Source organism: Taudactylus pleione, unplaced genomic scaffold (genome assembly GCF_031769625.1).
Source record: "Taudactylus pleione unplaced genomic scaffold, aTauple2 ptg000295l, whole genome shotgun sequence".
NCBI lineage: Eukaryota > Metazoa > Chordata > Amphibia > Anura > Myobatrachidae > Taudactylus > Taudactylus pleione.
In genome coordinates this window covers 236,683-256,242 of record NW_028284697.1, presented here as the reverse complement: position 1 = coordinate 256,242, position 19,560 = coordinate 236,683, and the positions used below count along the sequence as shown (strand labels likewise).

General features: G+C 48.7%; 1 protein-coding gene across 2 annotated transcripts in view; it reads right to left on the bottom strand.

Annotated features, from left to right (window-relative positions):
- The window catches only part of TRIM66 (tripartite motif containing 66), a 70,653-nt gene extending 51,504 nt beyond the window's left edge, over positions 1–19,149 (bottom strand). For both annotated transcript variants that reach the window (XM_088482779.1, XM_088482780.1), the window contains exons 1-7: positions 19,068–19,149; positions 10,918–11,059; positions 5,668–5,797; positions 4,367–4,483; positions 4,104–4,218; positions 1,608–1,754; positions 1,181–1,298 (exon numbers count right to left, since the gene is read on the bottom strand). In XM_088482779.1, coding sequence (XP_088338905.1) covers positions 1,181–1,298; positions 1,608–1,754; positions 4,104–4,218; positions 4,367–4,483; positions 5,668–5,797; positions 10,918–11,059; positions 19,068–19,076 — 778 coding nt within the window. In that variant the 5' untranslated portion in view covers positions 19,077–19,149. The remainder of the gene's footprint in view (positions 1–1,180; positions 1,299–1,607; positions 1,755–4,103; positions 4,219–4,366; positions 4,484–5,667; positions 5,798–10,917; positions 11,060–19,067) is intronic.
- Between the last annotated feature and the right edge of the window lie 411 nt (positions 19,150–19,560).

The following is a 19,560-nucleotide window of genomic DNA, read 5'->3' as shown; positions in this document are numbered from 1 at the left end:
TTCTAGCGGCCAGCTACTGTCACCACCCACAAACGGCTTCTCCTGTCACTCATTCAACCGGTCTGTCAATGCGCAGCAAGTGATCGCTTCCCGATCGCTCGCACTGGTTCGCGCACTGCCATGCATACGCATGCGCAGATTGCAAACGCAGCCTAGCGAGCGGGTCTGAATCGGGCCCTAAGATTATAAATCATATAGCTATATGGGGTAATTACATGACAGGACCATCAAGTATGAATGAGTACTTCATGGAATCAGCATTTCGTTTTAAATCAGTGGAACCCAACTTGGTCCTCAAGGCACCCTAACAGTCCATGTTTTAAGCATATCCATGCTTGAGCACAGATAGATAAATCAAATTCACAGAGGTACTAATTAAGGGCCTGATTCAGACCCACTCACGAGCGGCTGTCCGCTCGCAAGTGGGTTGATGTTATGGACTGAGCATGCGCACGACGGAGGGAGCTCCGTCGTGCGCATGCGCCAGACGCGACGAGCGAAGGAAAGTCCTTCGCTCGTTGTGTCCGATCAAAGGGGGCGTGCTGTCAATGTTGATTGACAGCACGCCCCCTTTGGTGGGCGTGCCGGGGGCGTGCCTCCCTGACGGGGGCGTTCCCAAGGGAACGCCTCCCGTCAAAAGCCGGCCCACTGACATCACTAGTGATGTCAGTGGGAGTGATTTTGGCTCTGATAGAGCCAAAATCACTCCGGAGCTTGCGGTTGAAAACCTCAACCGCAGGCTCCGGCTCGCAATTTCGATGGTCGCGATGGTCTCGACCATCGCGGCCATCACAATGCACGCTCGTATAGGCTGTGGGTGGTGACCCACAGCTATACGAGCGTCCAGGAGGACGCTCCATGAAAATGGAGCCCGGCCCTCATTCAGAGCGTGCGCTCTGCTCAGAGCGTACGGCTCTGAATGAGGGCCTAAGCCACCTGTGCTCAAGAACGGATAACCTTAAAACCTGGAGTTTTAGGGTGCCTTGAGAAGGATCGTAAAGTGAATAGATCCAAAAATATATAAACATACAGAATGATTCCCCCCCTACACACATCTTCAACCTGTTATAACGCTTGAGCTGTCCCCGTCCATAACTAGGGCGCTCTGCCGTCTGCATAGAGTGCGCCTCATAAACATTCCCAGTTTGCTACAAATATTTCGCTTTTTTTCATCTCTTACCTAAATTTGAAATTTGTTTTGTCCAAAAAGAGGGTTCCCAACTGAATTTCATCTTCACAGGGCGCCCAAAATCACCGCCGCAGCTCGTTTCCAGGAGTCGCTGCATTTGGAAAACAATCTGTAGGGAAGAGGTAACGCTGAAGCGAAATATCTTCTAAACAAACAAAACAGTTTAATGGGAATGAGGCCCCGCACTTGGGCCAAGGATGGACTGGTGATGATGATGATGACTATTAAACCAAGCGCATGGACAGAGAGCGAGCATTCCACAAAGGCGCTGTATCAGGCAATTTGTGCCGAGAGAGAGAGACAGAGAGACCAGTGACAGACCAGTGACAGACCAGTGACATTAGCAGCCATTAGTGAGTTTTGAATAACATGATTTCTTACAATGCTTATGGCCCAGACTGGGGTGCCTAGTACATACCAGCTCCTTGCTGAACAGGAACGGGACACTGTTCTTGCTGTACATCGCCCAGTTGATAAAGTTCTGCACATGCTCCAGCTGCCTGTTAAGCACCAGCACAGACTGCAGCTGCTGCTCAAACTTCTGCTGCTTCTCACTAGTGATTTTCTGTAGTGACAATGAGAAAAAGTATTTGTGTGGCGGCGGCATACGGAGGATCATAAACCGAACTGTCCTTACTAACAAATCACTCCTGATATACTCTGTGCTGCTGGGGACCCTGCACCTTCTACTATATAACTATCAGCCTGTGACTTCATGCTGCCTCCATTCCCCTCCTCACATCATGTCACTGCCCCTGTCACATGCAGCCCTGTCCTCACTAACACATCTCTCATCTCCTGATTTACTCTGTGCTGCTGGGGACCCTGCTCCTTTCACTATATAACTCTCAGTCTGTGACATCCTGCTGCCTCCATTCCCCTCCTCACATCATCTCACTGCCCCTGTCACATGCAGCCCTGTCCTCACTGACATCACTCATCTCCTGATATACTCTGTGCTGCTGGGCTCCTCCCACTGTATAATTCTCAGTATGTGGCTTCCTGCTGCCTCCATTCCCCTCCTCACATCATGTCACTGCCCCTGTCACATGCAGCCCTGTCCTCACTGACACATCACTCATCTCCTGATATACTCTGTGCTGCTGGGGGATCCTGCTCCTTCCACTATATAACTCTCAGTCTGTGGCTTCCTGCTGCCTCCATTCCCCTCCTCACATCATATCACTGCCCCTGTCACAGGCAGCCCTGTCCTCACTGACACATCACTCATCTCCTGATATACTCTGTGCTGCTGGGGACCCTGCTCCTCCCACTATATAACTATCAGTATGTGGCTTCCTGTTGCCTCCATTCCCCTCCTCACATCATGTCACTGCCCCTGTCACATGCAGCCCTGTGAAGCTAGGTACACACTAGAGAACTTGCAAACGATGTAGTGCATACACACTGTGCAATCTAACAAACGACCAAACTATATATCATGCATCGTTTAGTGGGTAGATCGTCAACTATATAATGTATCCATATCGCCTGATCGTTTGGTAGTGCGTACACAATGCACGATCTGAGGGGAATCGTTAACAATTAGGGGGGATTAGGTTTAGGCTGCGGGGAGGGGGGGTAGGTGTAGGGTGCGGGGAGGGAGGATTAATATACTAACCGGCAGGTGCCGGCGGTATGCTAATGCTAACCCTGACAGTATGCCGGCATTGGGTGTCTGACCGCCTGGATTCTGAGTGCCAGCATCCCATACCCATCCCCTCTCAGTCCATGGTTTTATCCCTGAATGTATGTACAAGATTCCCAGGTTTTGCTTGCAAGCAGTCTCAATAGGTTTCTATGGGGACTACTTTTTTGCCAAACATACCAAGCTCCGAAACTCATCACTAGCACATGTCCGGAATGGCTCCGCAAGACCGCACATGTCCAGAATGGCTCCACAAGACCGCACATGTGCAGAATGGCTCCACAAGACCACACATGCGCACAATGGCTCCGCAAGACCGCACATGTGCAGAATGGCTCCGCAAGACCGCACATGTGCAGAATGGCTCCGCAAGATCGCACATGCGCAGAATGGCTCCGCAAGACCACACATGCGCACAATGGCTCCGCAAGACCGCACATGTGCAGAATGGCTCCGCAAGACCGCACATGTGCAGAATGGCTCCGCAAGACCGCACATGCACAGAATGGCTTCTGAAGGAGAAGTGAAGGGATGGCATTAGCGATCACTTATATAACACATCACAGGGACGGCTCCTTTCAGAACCCCCATCCCGGCAATGATTCATTTCTAGGACCCGATAATGAATAAATATGCACCTATACTGTACCTGGGATTTTGGCCTCATTCTAGATTTTTTTTTTCCCTAACGCCGCTAAACATTGGGCAGAATCACAGGCCCTGATTCAGAGCCGTTCGCAAAAAGTGAGCGCTCGCTCTGAATCAGGGCGGTCGCTTTTTTTTTAAATACCGGCCTCCTGACCGCTCTCTAAGCTGTGGGTAACCACCCACAGCTTTTGCGAGAGGCCAGGTGATGGTCGCGACCATCGGGTGTTTGTGACGAGACCCTTGTGGTAGGGTCTCGTCTGCCGCAAGCCCCAGTGAGCTTCCTGCTCTAATAGAGCAGGATGCTCACTACTGACATCACTAGTGATGTCAGTAGGGCTGCCCCCAAATGGCAGGCGTTCTTTCGGGAACGCCTCCGTGTGGCCAGCCACCCCCCCCGACCCGCCTACAAAACAGGGCGAGCTGTCGATCAACATCGACAGCCACCCCGTTTATAGCGAGCCCCGGAGCGAGTGAATTTCTCACTCGCTCCGAGGCTCACGCACGAGCATTGCGCACGCCGTGCATGCGCAATGCCCCACCATCAACCCGCTTGCGAGCGGGTCTGAATGAGGCCCACAGCACAATGAGACCGGTTACTGAGGCTTCTGGTTCTCCTACCTCCAGCTGCTCCAGAAGAGAATTCATCCTCTTGTTCAGCTCGTTAATAATCACCATCTTCGTCATCTTTATCTGGTTTTCCACCTTCCGGTGCATGTGTTTTATTTCGAAGAGCCTATATAAAGGAAAAGCGTCAGTTTCTCCCGGCGATGCAGGAACACGGGATCACGCCACTAAAAGCCGTAAGGAGTTCTAACTAAACAAGGTGACCAGCCTTCCCCTCACACAGGGCCACATTCACATAACCCGGGTGCTGCTCTCACCGGTCCTCAATTTGCTTCCCGGCCCCTTGGATGCCGATTTTCTTTTCTTCCACTTGCGTGATGACGTTCTCCAGGAGAACTCGCTGGTGCTGCAGAGCTTCGTCCAGGCGCCGGAACCTGTCGGACGCACATTGAGTTACATGTGGGGAGATTTACACCATATTTACAAAAATACTGTAGGTTTGTTCCGATGGTAAATACTAACTAAAATAAGGATTCATATGAGTGGAAAAGTTCTATAGAACTTGTTAAATAGAATTTGCTAATTAATTGTTCTTTTAAAAAAAATAAAAATATGAATTTAGCCATATTTAGAGGGAATAAGGGTCCATGAACCACTAAGTTTGGCGGGTAGGTCAGGCCCGCTATGATCAGGACCGGAATAAGGACCACAACGGACTGGGGCTGAAAATTTAGAGGGCGGGGCCTATACTGAGAAGGGGAGGAGCTGTGACCAGTGAGGTGACTGTGCCCAGGTACTTTCTGTGGGGGAGTGCCTGTGCCCAAGTACTTTCTACCCTAGCCCCCTCCCCCATCTCAGTCTCTACTTGGCTCCCCTGGTACAAGACATTTAGGCAGAGATGCTGCAACATTTCATGGCCCGGATGGCATTCACATTGTTACAGACATGCCTGCTCTACTTACAGGGCCTGATTCAGACCCGCTCGCAAGCGCATAGCGCTCACAAGTCGGTCGATGGTGGGCCAGTGCACACGCGCGAGCCCCGGAGCGAACGCAAAAAGCACTCGCTCTGCTGCTCGCAAAACAAACGGGGCGGCTGTCAATGTTGATAGACAGCTCACCCCGTTTTGTAGGCGGGGGGGGGGGGGTGACTGGGCAAACGGAGGCGTTCCTGCAGGAACACCTGCCGTTTGTGGGCGGCCCCACTGACATCACTCGTGATGTCAGTAGGTGGACTTCCTGCTAAGTCCACTGGGGCTTGCGTCCACGAGACCCTACCGTAAGGGTCTCGTCGCAAGCCCGATGGTCGCGATGGTCTTGACCATCGCGACCATCACCTGGCCGCTCGCATAAGCTGTGGGCGGTCACCCACAGCTATGCGAGCGGCCAGGAGGCCGCAACTTTAAAAACAAGCGTCCGCCCTGATTCAGAGCGAGCGCTCGCTTTTTGCGAGCGGCTCTGAATCAGGCCCACAGTTCTCTGTGGGGTTGCTCCTCCCTAATGTTTGGCTTGTGTCCCCTAGTCAAGCCAGGCTCTGTGTATTTAGTGCCCACTCCACCCTCCCCCTGGTGCCCCTGCACTCAGTAGATGCCCCCCCAGTAGAGGTACAATATTCCTACCGGTGGTCTTTGTGTTCCAGGACCAGACAATGGCGACACATCATGATGTCGCAAGTCTCGCAGAATAACTTCAGCGTTTCTTGGGTGTGAGCTGGGCAAAATAAGAGGTTACCGGATCCACTGTCGCTGCCTGTCAAACAAAAGCAGAAAAGTCACTACTCTCATTCATACCAAAAATATCTGTTCAGTTATCTATTATATATTCCCATTGTATGAGATTTAATGGATGATCAAAGCTATCACTTCCAGGTCACATAGCTATCACTTCCAGGTCACATAGCTATCACTTCCAGGTCACATAGCTATCACTTCCAGGTCACATAGCTGTCACTTCCAGGTCAGTTACTATGTAGGTCGTTAGACTTGTACACACTTACCTACTCTCCTGGTATGGCTGGGATGCTCCCGAAAATTGGGTGGTGGAAGAGTGGGCAAGTCTCCTGGTGCCGGAGAGACCCAGGTAGGGGGGGCCTGGAGTGACACAAGGGGGACTTTAGAGTAGAGACATAGGGGAGCCTGGAGAGTCACAGAGGGGTGACATTGGGGTGCCTGGATAGACACAGAGGGGTGACATGCGGGGACCTGAAGTGACACAGGGGGGCCTGGAGTGACACAGCGGACTGGAGAGTCACAGGGGAGCCTGGAGAGACAGAGGTGACATGGGGGGCCTAGAGAGACACAGGGGGATGCAGTCCCTTACTTTCCCAGGGGCACTCAGACCTCTAGAACAAGGTTGTTAGGGATGGCCATCGGTGGGTCACGATTGATGATGACCATCAATGGTGGCATCAGTGATAAACATCAAAAATCATGAAACCATCGACAGCGACCTATCGATGGCCATCCGTGCTGGAAAGCACGGTGAGCTGTGGCCTAATCAGGTTCGGAATCGTGGCTTATGAACACAGGGATGGGGCTGAGCTAAGCTACCTACCTCCTGCATCAGGTACAAAAAAGAAAAAACATTGCTGACAGGTAGCCATTGATGGTGGAGAACCATTGGATCATGGGTTGTTAACCATTAATGGTCGATGGCCATCACTAAGGGTCATCATATTGTTAAATCACTGTGACATTATCTAGCGCCTCCAATTGACCATTGAGGTTCACTAGTTACAGTATACAGTATATAGAGTACTTGTGTCTCCCCATTGATAGTGCAGCCATCCTGGGAGAGACCCCAGAATATCCCAGATTATTACCAGGGTCTTGAACCCGGTCGAATAACCTGTCACACCAACATATACAGTCTCCTATAGGTCCTGTGTAGGCCGTTGGGTCACACAGGTCATGATTGCATTGTCTAATAGATGTGCGAGAATATTTATGTGATTATTATATTGCAGATTTTTATTGCAAAAATAAAAAGTAACAATTATATCATTGAGGATCACATTAACATGTTCTATAACATTATAGCAAGTCAGACAAATTACCGTCCACAAAAACTATTTTACGTCGGTGTCTTTGAATATATTCAACACATATTACTACACCTCGTAATCAGATGTTATGCACCGTACCGACCATTCACGCTGAAGATATCACACACGGCCGGGGTATGTAGATATTTTGATGGGTGCAGCTTATTTGTTTACAACGGTTTAAACGAGCATTCTCTATCTCACCGACAAACGGGGGTTTCTGAACAGACCTTTATCTCCCAACCCAGCCATTATTTTGTAACGGATACATGGGACTGTGGGCCTGATTCAGCAAGGATCGCTATTCTGCTAGAACGCACGCACTGCATTTGCTAATATTAGCGGAGAAATGCAAATGTTTGCATTCGCATTGCGATCACAGCTTACCATAAGGACACCCACTTCCCCTTATAAAAAATCCGTATTCTTGGGCAACATAGCGAATTAATCGGTAACATCGAGTAACATCGGACCGTGCGTGCTCTCCTCTGCGTTCCTTGCTGAATCAGGCCCTGTGATACCGTACATAGGGCTATGGCCCTCATTCAGAGCCGCTCGCTATTTGCGGTCGTTCGTTCTAAAACAAGGGGTGGCTATTCAAATGAACCGTTCGCTAATTGCGGTCTGTTCACGCCTCTAAGTCTGAACGAGCGAGCAAAACTTGCGGTTGTAATTTTGAAAAATACGCCCCCTTGCCGCTCGCACCATACGTCATGTCCGCTATTTATTAGATTAATTGAGTACATCGAACAGCGTATGAACTGCTCGCTATTCTTGTGGCTGTTTTTTTTGCGAGCAGTTCTGAGTAAAAAAAAACCAAGTGGCGTGGTCAATGACGCTGCTGTATTAATTATGCACTCCCTTAAAAACGCCCATTTTGACCTTTAAGCACGCCTGCGTTCGAATTCCACACCCCCGTTTTCAAGCCCCTTCCCCTGTTACCACCCACATACGCCTCCTTCTGTCACTCAAAATAGCAGGCATTCGCTATATAGCGAACAAACGATTTTCGGCCGCACTGACTGGTTCGCGCATGCGTATTAAAATCCGTACGCATGCGCAGATGTGCGAACATCGGTCAGAACGAACGAGTGGCCGCTTACGAGCGGCTCTGAATCAGGGCCTATGTTTACTAAAGTGCAGGTTTTTGCTTTAGATCTACAATAAAAAGGTAGACAATGTTTAGGTAGACACCACGGGCCAAATGTAATAGAAAATTAGTTTTATCTTCAAAATGGGAAAACATCTGGATGAGAGTTTATACCGTGAGAGTTTTTTTAGGCAGAAAAACCTGCGAGTTTGCTCTGTTGCTTTGTTCTTGGACTCTATCACATTGGCCTTGTTTAAAAAGTGTGAGAAAACTGTCACATTTTCTAAACTCTCACCCTATTACATTTGGCCCCACAAGTTAGACAGGCAATAGGTCGACACGCTAAAGGTCGACATGTAAGAAGGTCGACAGGTACAAATGGTCAAAAATGCCGACACACATGGTCGGCACAAAAAAAAAACATTTCATACGTTTGTTTTCTGTTTGTGAGGGTTAGGGTGAAGATTAGGGCTAGAAAAAAAAAACCCACACCACGTGTCGACCATTTTGTCTATGTCGACAATTTGTGCTTGTTGACCTTCTTACATGTCGACCTTTAATGTGTCGACCTATTGACCCTGACGACCTTGTGTCCCTGTCGACCTATCGCCTGTCTAACTTGTGGTGTCTACCTTTTTACTGTAGACCTTATGATCCACACCCGTTGCCCATAGCAACCAATCGGATTCTAGCTATTATCTTCTAGAAGGTGCTAGTTAAATGTTAAGTAGAATGTGATTGGTTGCTTTGGGCAACATCTCCATTTCTAAAAACCCGCACTTTAGTAAATAAATCCCATAGCATCCGCGCTATTTCTATTATCAGCACCAGAATCCAAGCACGCAGGTTTTACAATCATCCACAAACGAGACACTTGTTTTATTTTCAGTAAGCAAATACTACCACCATTTCCCAGATGTACTGACTGCACACACTACCTCATGATGAAAACACAGACCCTCCTGACCGCCAAACAAATATGTATAACAGTATAGAAGAAAGGCAGAAGGCCACACAGGGATGTATCGGCCTCACACATAGAGAAAACACTGCTCCCATATCCAACTATTTTATTCAAAATTTAATTGTTCGTTCCACAAGACATTTAAAACAAACAAAAAAAAGAATAGAAGAATAACCAGTACCATTGCAAAGTACTACGGAATCGGTATGAAATCCCGGCTGCGGCATGTCCGGGAGTTCGATTCCCGGCAGCGGCAGCCCGACAAAACAGCAGAGCCCGGCAGCGGAAGCCCGACAGCGCTGGAAATCCCGTTCGTCCCTAAGGTAAGTATAATATAAACTAACCTAACCCCCTATCCCTATCCCTCCTTTAGGGTGCCTAGCCCTAACCTCCGCCCCCAAGTGCCTAAACCTAACTCCCCCTCTATGTGCCTAACCCTAACCCCCCATTCCCCACTGCTTAAACCTAAGTCCCCCGGGGGGGTGCCTAAACCTAAGTCCCCCGGGGGGGTGCCTAAACCTAAGTCCCCCCGGGGGTGCCTAAACCTAAGTCCCCCCGGGGGTGCCTAAACCTAAGTCCCCCCCGGGGGTGCCTAACCCTAACCCTCCCTCCCCCTAGCCTAACACTAAGTCCCCCCCGGGTGCCCTAAACCTAACCCTCCCCCCCCGGCGGCTGTCCTTTCGTTCGGGATGCCGGGCGCCGGTCTCCCGGCATAGGGGAAAATGACAGGCGTTTAGAAATAGACGGCGGTCATTTATCCCACGCCGAGATACAGCAGTCGGGAAGCCGGCTTCCCGATTGTATGCCAGCATTACTGTGCTCTGGGGCGGCTCCTCTCACGCCTGAATATGTGACGTCACGGATGGAAGAGAGGACTGTGACCCAGATGCTGAATGCCAGGCACACTAAGGGTGTGGGTTGGCTATCGGGTGACTTTCCAGGCTGAAAGCCAAATACAGGTGCCAATGGGATGGGCAATGGTGCCACCCCTTTGGCCTTTCGCCCTGGGTGATGGCACCATTCACACAACTCTAGTTGCGTCCCTGGAAATAACACTCAACCTACTATAAATGATATGGATATTACAAGCTACCAAGGAGTTCTGGGACCATATAGAAGAACAGGGCTGTAGGTCATGTGCTTCTATACAGGTCACAGAAATCCGATCTCACTGATTATACACAATGACATCCGATCTCACTGATTATACACAATGACATCCGATCTCACTGATTATACACAATGACATCCGATCTCACTGATTATACACAATGACATCTGATCTCGCTGTTTCTACAGATGTTCACTACAGTTCGTACTTTTTGACTCTGGCAAGTCCCTGTCCGGGATCTCCACGAAGAGAGGGAGGTCCAGGTGGGTGAGATGGTGGTGGGGCACCACAAACTGCATCATCATGCCATTGCCCCACCCACTTCACCTATGAAGTGGTGGTGGTCGGGAGGTTGCGGGAGAGTTGTCCACTTTTACCGTAACCAAGAGACTCTCCCGAAATGCTGGAGTGTCCCGGCATTTCCATGAGAGTCGGCAGGTCTGTCTATACATATTATTGTCTCAGGTCCAGGTTTTAGCTTTATACCCAACCTGCTGTCAGGACAGATCTCCTCATTACCAGGTGACCGTCGCTGTACTGCCCCCTGGTGGGAAGCGCTAGGAACTGGCACAGATAGCATCAATATAAATAAAATCCAGTGTACAGCCAGGAGGTGTAATTAGTGGCCATGATACCTATAAAATGATTCTCACGCCGTTACCTGCTCTCTGGGACACGGACAGGTAGTGCTCCCCGGAACCTTTGCTATGTCGGTGCTGCTCAGCGCAGGTGCTACATAACCACTTGTTACACTTGGTGCACAGGCTGTGGGCCGGGTTCTTCTCCGTACAGTCATAACAGCTCTGAAATATACAACACAGATCTGTATTTATTCCCCAGGAAGGCAACCTGTGACTCTCCATCTGTGGAAGGAACTACAAATGCCAGCATGCCTTGTCAGTGTGGAGGGTAATGCACGTGTACCGCTCACTAGACGCAGTTGCTGACCGCGCCACCCCCGGACATGGTTAGCTGCCCTCCTGTTCCCTCCAAGGCTGCCCACTGAATCCCCCAGCTTATGCGTCCACGTTTGTTTTGCGTCTCCTGGCGGTAACCGTCGGGACGAATACACAGTACGACTCTGACGCATGCGCAGACTGAAATCATTGTCCGCCTGCGTCCAACATCGCCACTTCGTACGCGGTCCAACTCTGAATCAGGCCCATATTGAGGGAGATGTATCAAGTCCTGGGGCTTTATTCATTATCACTTAATTTCTACAAAAGCAGGGGAAAATTTACATTTTCAGCTGCTTTTGTAGAAATTAAGTTTTCGGGCCATTCATCAAAAAGCTAAAGCAGGAGATATCGCAGATATCTCCCCATACACTAGTATCACAGATATCTCCCCATACACTTGTATCACAGATATCTCCCCATACGCTAGTATCACAGATATCTCCCCATACACTAGTATCACAGATATCTCCCCATACACTAGTATCACAGATATCTCCCCATACACTAGTATCACAGATATCTCCCCATACACTAGTATCACAGATATCTCCCCATACACTACTATCACAGATATCTCCCCATACACTACTATCACAGATATCTCCCCATACACTAGTATCACAGATATTTCCCCATACACTAGTATCACAGATATCTCCCCATACGCTAGTATCGCAGATATCTCCCCATACGCTAGTATCGCAGATATCTCCCTATACGCTAGTATCGCAGACATCTCCCCATACGTTAGTATTGCAGATATCTCCCCAGATATCTCCCCATACACTAGTATCGCAGATATCTCCCCATACACTAGTATCGCAGATATCTTCCCATACACTAGTATCACAGATATCTCACAATACACTAGTATCACAGATATCTCCCCATACGCTAGTATCGCAGATATCTCCCCATACGCTAGTATTGCAGATATCTCCCCAGATATCTCCCCATACACTAGTATCGCAGATATCTCCCCATACACTAGTATCGCAGATATCTCTCCATACACTAGTATCAGATATCTCTCCATACACTAGTATCACAGATATCTCCCCATACACTAGTATCACAGATATTTCCCTATATACTAGTATAACAGATATCTCCCCATACGCTAGTATCGCAGATATCTCCCCATACGCTAGTATCGCAGATATCTCCCCATACGCTAGTATTGCAGATATCTCTCCAGATATCTCCCCATACACTAGTATCGCAGATATCTCCCCATACACTAGTATCACAGATATCTCCCCATACACTAGTATCACAGATAGCTCCCCATACACTAGTATCGCAGATATCTCCCCATACGCTAGTATCGCAGATATCTCCCCATACGCTAGTATCGCAGATATCTCCCCATACGCTAGTATTGTAGATATCTCCCCAGATATCTCCCCATACACTAGTATCGCAGATATCTCCCCATACACTAGTATCGCAGATATCTCCCCATACACTAGTACCGCAGATATCACCCCATACACTAGTATCGCAGGTATCTCCCCATACACTAGTATCGCAGATATCTCCCCATACACTAGTATCGTAGGTATCTCCCCATACACTAGTATCGCAGGTATCTCCCAAAACACTAGTATCACAGATATCTCCTACTTACCTTCCTCTTGCGGAATGGCCCGCTGTCCCCATACACTAGTATCACAGATATCTCCTGCTTACCTTCCTCTCCCGGAATGGCTGCTGTCCCCATACACTAGTATCACAGATATCTCCTGCTCACTTTTTTTCTCCCGGAATGACCCGCTGTCCCCATACACTAGTATCACAGATATCTCCTACTTACCTTCCTCTTGCAGAATGGCCCGCTGTCCCCATACACTAGTATCACAGATATCTCCTGCTTACCTTCCTCTCCCGGAATAGCCCGCTGTCCCCATACACTAGTATCACAGATATCTCCTATTTACCTTCCTCTCCCGGAATGGCCCGCTGTCCCCATACACTATTATCACAGATATCTCCTGCTTACCTTCCTCTCCCAGAATGACCCGCTGTCCCCATACACTAGTATCACAGATATCTCCTACTTACCTTCCTTTTGCGGAATGGCCCGTTGTCCCCATACACTAGTATCACAGATATCTCCTGCTTACCTTCCTCTCCCAGAATGACCCGCTGTCCCCATACACTAGTATCACAGATATCTCCTGCTTACCTTCCTCTCCCGGAATGGCCCGCTGTCCCCATACACTAGTATCACAGATATCTCCTACTTACAGTACCTTCCTCTCCCGGAATGGCCCACTGTCCCCATACACTAGTATCACAGATATCTCTTACTTACCTTCCTCTCCCGGAAAGGCTCGCTGTCCCCATACACTAGTATCACAGATAGCTCTTGCTTACCTTCCTCTCCCAGAATGGCCCGCTGCCCCCCTACACTAGTATCACAGATATCTTCTGCTTACCTTCCTCTCCCGGAATGGCCCACTGTCCCCATACACTAGTATCACAGATATCTCCTGCTTACCTTCCTCTCCCGGAATGGCACGCTGTCCCCATACACTAGTATCACAGATAACTCCTACTTACCTTCCTCTCCCGGAATGGCCCTCTGTACCCATACACTAGTATCACAGATATCTCCTGCTTGCCTTCCTCTCGCGGAATGGCCCGCTGTCCGCATACACTAGTATCACAGATATCTCCTGCTTACCTTCCTCTCCCGGAATGGCCCGCTGTCTCCATACACTTGTATCATAGATATCTCCTGCTTACCTTCCTCTCCCGGAATGGCCCGATGTCCCCATACACTAGTATCACAGATATCTCCTGCTTACCTTCAACTCCCGGAATGGCCCTCTGTCCCCATACACTAGTATCACAGATATCTCTTGCTTACCTTTCTCTCCCGGAATGGCCCGCTGTCCCCATACACTAGTATCGCAGATATCTCCTACTTACCTTCCTCTCCCGGAATGGCCCGCTGTCCCTATACACTAGTATCACAGATATCTCCTACTTACCTTCCTCTCCCGGAATGGTCCTCTGTCCCCATACACTAGTATGGGGACAGAAATCCATCGAGGTCTGAAAATACAATATTTTCGGAGCTTGACTGCGGGAGCATTCGCCATGTTCATATGGCGTTTGCTCCTGTAACCCGCTTGAGAAGGGTTGAGAAGAGGATCCCTCCGCTCCTGTCCAGCTCCTTCCGCCGGACGCCGGGGCTTTTGTGCGAATGCATGAACTCTAGGTCACGCAGGCGCACACGTTTCACTGCTTCGAAAGGAGCAGTGAAAAGACTCAGGGAGACAGCTGATTTTCGGATCAGTGATTAATTGCTCCGGCGCTCGCAGCGTGTTGGATTGTTAATTATCGGGTTCCGCTCGGACCCTGATAAATAACATAATGAATAGAGACCTTCAATAGATAATGAATCAAAATGAATAGAGAGATAAAGTGGAGGTTGTGCAAAGCAGCCAATCAGCTTCTGTCATTTATCTAGCACAGTCTTTGAAATGACAGCTAGAAGCTGATTGGTTGTTTTGAGCAACCTCCACTTTATCTCTCTCCAAGGCTTGGTACATCTCCCCTTATGTGGTTATTGGGAATGTATATGTTGTTGATTCTACGTTTCCCATCTGTGTATGAGGAGTACACAATGGAATTAAAGGGAAAATAAAAACAAACCTTTGATCTGTAACCAGCAAAGAGTTAAACATATGATACAGTGTACCTCTGTGTAAGCCAGGGGAAGACGTTGCTAAACCACAGCTCCCTTGATGCCTGGCCTGCAGATCCCAGGGCAACATTTCCTCTGTTACATATCATGTATTGTCAGCTCTTTACACAACGGGATGATATAATAATGATTATAAAAACCACTGTTATTATCATGATCCTATGTCATGTGCTGGACTCATATATTGCACGGACAGCCGGGTTATACTCTAAGGGCATCTGACATCATAATAAATATGTAGCACAGCCAACCTGTAATTAATGTAAAATAATAACTATACAGGCAGAAGTGTCCTGGTTACACCAATGTTATCTGTCCCTCTGTGCTATTTGCTGTTGTACTGTGATATATACCATGCACAGCATACTGCACTATATAGCGTACACATAGGGCCCTGTGTCGGCCGAGTGCTCTGCGCCCGTCCGAAATTGGGGGGTGGCCTAATTACTATAGCTGCGGCGGTGGGGGTCCCCAACCCCCCGATTTGACCACCCGCGGGCCACCTCGGCCCACGGGTGGAACATCGGGACAGTACTGTCCCGCTGAAATCGGGATGCTGGGGAAGGGTCCGCCCTCTATGGGTGGCACCCTTGTTCGACTGCTCAGGTCGAACACCCCTAGAGCCGGCCCTGCGTACACACATAGGGGGAGATGTACTTGGAGAGTAATAAAGTGGAGAGAGATAATGTACCAAGCAATCAGGTACTATCTGCCATTTTTCAAACACAACCTGTACAGTACAGTGATAGTTAGGAGCTGATTGATTGGTACTTTATCTCGGTCCGCGTTAATCACTCTCCAAGGCTTTAGTACATCTCCCCCCATATACGAAAACATATATATCACACGTGACACTGCTCTTGTTTTGTCACTTTTGTGACGGAACCTGAATACACCAAACACGTAGACTCGCAGATCTCTTCTCACTTGACAAACACTAAAACATGTTTCATTCCTGATCTCTCCCATTATATACACCGATAATTAAAGGGCGACTGCAGAACGTGGATCTCACAGCTAATAATAGACACTTTCCACGACTGGCAGGAAAACAAGTTAATTACTGGCTCAACGCTAAGAAAACAATAGAGGGTGAATGTCACCTAGTTACACAGATCGTTTTATATAAATGGAGCCAGAACGGAAATAGAAACATTTTCAAGAATTGAAAACTCTATAACTGTTCTCATTAGTCAAGTATTTCATATCCTGAGAAAGGAAAAATGTATTATTGCCTCAGAATTTAATAGAATTTTCAGTTGTCCCTATTTAAAACAAAATCGCCCCTCTCTTCCCCTTCCTGGGCCTGGTGTATAAATCTGTAGGGATCAGCTGAAAAGTCTCAAGTTTGCTTTAGCAGTGTCTATCCTGTCTGCATCTTATATATAATTATCTAATTACTGTTATATTGTGTATGAATAACATGGTATAATATAGAGATGTAGACAGATGCAGGATCAGGTGACTCCACACAAAAACAATTTTTTTCCCTAATAGCCCAAGAACCTAACAGAGCGGAGGGAGCAGAAGTCAGGGACCAGCTGGGCCAGGGCGGGCAGCTAGATAAACAGACAGGATGACAGTGACTAAAGGGCCTGAGATGGATGCAATGGGGGCGATTTAATTCAGCAAGATGTTAAACAGCCTTAGGCAGGGATGTGCTAAAGGAAAAATGCGGTAAAAACCCTGTTTTCAGGGTTCTTACCACATTTCCATATGTACTAAGCCCCGGCTGCACTTTTATCGGTGCAGAGGGTAACGCCAGAAAAACCTGGCATTATCCTATAGAAGCCTATGGGCTTCATACCGCAGCCTGCTCCCGACACTTCGCCGACGCCCAGCGCTGGCCCCCACTCACCTGCTCTCCATGGTCGCCGGCCCGCGCCCCTCCTGGATCCTCCGCCTCCTCCTCCTCCTAATCTTCTTCCAGGTGCAGGGGGGAGGAGGAGGAGGAGCCCGGGGCTTTCTGCACAGGTGATCAGCAGGAAGTTCCCGAGGCTCGGAGGGGGCGGGGTCCCACGGAGACCCCATCACCCGGCGTCGGCTGCTTAGTAAATGGCAGCACTTATCGCAAGAGCTGTTCTTTGCGATACTAATCGCATATGTTAGTACATATGCGATCGGTAAGGTTGCGGTGACTGGCGGAATGGTCACCGCAACCATAGTACATCCCAGCCTTATGAAGGAGTTTCCAGAGCTAATTCAAATGACTGCACTGTTAAGTCCAACTAGAGGATTTCCGCTCGCGCCCTCCTGAGGTGCGAGCAGAAATCCGACTTAAGTGCCGACCGCGATGCTGTTTTCCGGCTAAGCGTGGCACTAACAGCATCACACTGGCACTTTAGTTGGAGAATGTATGTTATCGCAACTTAACACCCAGCTTAAGGCGCAGTAACCGGCATTCTTAGACTTCAGTGGTTCTAGTCGGGCTTAACACGCGCAGTCAATTGAACAGCTCCGGGAACTGCTTCCTGGGGCTATTCAGCATTGTGCTGAATTGAAATGTCGATGTCGGACGCAGTAGAGCAAATTTTTTGCAACTGCGCACGTGCCAAAGCTTATGTTTTTAGTTCTAAATATTGTTTTCTTTTTCTGTCATTACATATTTAGGAGGTAATATTGTTTTTAACATGTACTCTAATAAAAGTTATATTTTAGAGAAATGAATGGAAAGAGGGCGCCACATAGGAGCCTATTTTTCCCTTACCGTTGTTTACATCGTAGGCTTACTCAGAAGTTCGATGTGCGACCGATGTTTCCGATTTTGTATGTAAAGTGGCGAACGTGACATGCCTGAGGTGGGCGTCTCAGCTCACAAGACATCAGCGGAGTCATTAGCATATATTTGCAACGGAATTGCAGTCGCAAAGGGCAATGCATGCATCTCTGAATCAGGCCTAAAGCATACTTGCCGACTTTCTGGCTGCTCCTTCTGGGAGGGAGCAGCCAGATCGGGGGGGAGCGGAGGGCGTGGCCAAGACAAGGGGGAGTGGCCGGGCTGGTGACGAACATTTGTAAGCGTGGTGAGGCCGGGGCCACGCGATCGCATAATTTTGGCCCCACCCTCGCTACACAATGCCCATAATACAGGCATTGAGGAGCAGGGGGCGTGGCCAAAATGACGCGACTCAGAGTTAATCGCGTCACCGGGCCCCTCCGCTGCGGGGGTTTAATTATTAATCACTGGGGGATCGGCGGCTGCCGGGAGGCTTCCCTGCCTTTCCGGGGGGCTGGGAGCTGCACCCAATTTTCGGGAGGCTCGCGGCCAAATCGGGAGGGTAGGCAAGCCTGACCTAAAGTCTGTGGTGCCCTTGTCTCTGTTACATACATACTGTACAGATTCCCCTCCCCGGTTCTGATAGTTGAGAAGGAGGGCAATGTTAAAAGTAAAGCTGGGTACACACTTACTGATGCATGTACCCAGCCGTGCAATGACCGACGGGCCGACATATCGGGCAACCGGTACATATTACACGACCCAGCTGCTGATGCAGGGCAGGTGAATGGAGACGATGCCTGACATATCGTGCGGTCGAGCTCTGGCTCCTTTCACCTGCCCTGTGTCGGCAGCTGGGTCGTTCCGTCGGCCCTACATGCTGGCCGATGGAACGACCTCAATGGACGACCTGCGGGAGGGCGCATGGTAATCCATAGTGGCTACACATTGGACGATCTCGACGATATGTTGGCCCGATCTCACGGTGCCTCCGTTACTCTGAGGACTGACATATCGTAATTGTACTATAAGTTTATAATATATTGCGTATATAGTATATAATAAAGGTAAGTCTACGTGGCTGATAAATGCACTAACTAAAACACTGGCGTTGACTTATTATAATGCTACTAGTGTCATCTCCTTGTGACAGCTTGTTATCAGTGTCACGTGGCTCAAAAAAAGATTGTAAGCTCTACCGGTTAGATAGTGTACATGAAAATGTTTGAGTGCAACACTGTGTAAGAACACTATAACGATAAAAGAGACACAATAATCCAGAAATGACATCAAAATGTAAATGATTCAATGTGCAGATATGATGGTCTGGAATCTGCCACGGTCACTCCCAGTGATAGGGATCCTCGTACACAGACCACTGAGGACTTCTCCAGATGATGATAATGGATTAAACTCACCTTCGCCATGTTACAATGACTGGAAAGGTCCCTCACAGAGCAGTTTATAGCAGCATCCCCTGAGAAACGCGCTAGACCAGGATATAAGCCGACACCTATAACACAGGACAGAAGTCAGGAAGCAAATCTACTGTACCACAGATAACCAACACTGGTATCTAATCTCATGGGGACAAGTCTGTTTATTGTAAGTGAACATACACAGAAAACGGAGTTGTAGATGCACTATGCGATCATTACTGTTCACATTTAAATGTATTTTGTAATTAAATATAATTTCAGAGGTAGTTAGCATATTAGTGGCCAATGATACGGGCTTGCCCACCATCGTCAAGGTCACCTCATTGAGCAGGTCCCTAACACTCTGGGGTTCACATCTGGAACGCAGGGCACCCCAAAAGACAGCCCAGCCAAAAACCTCCCCAGGGCATCACAAGAAAAAAAGAGTGTCAGTGAAGTGTTATAAAGTATCAGGTGTGTACAAGTAGCTAAT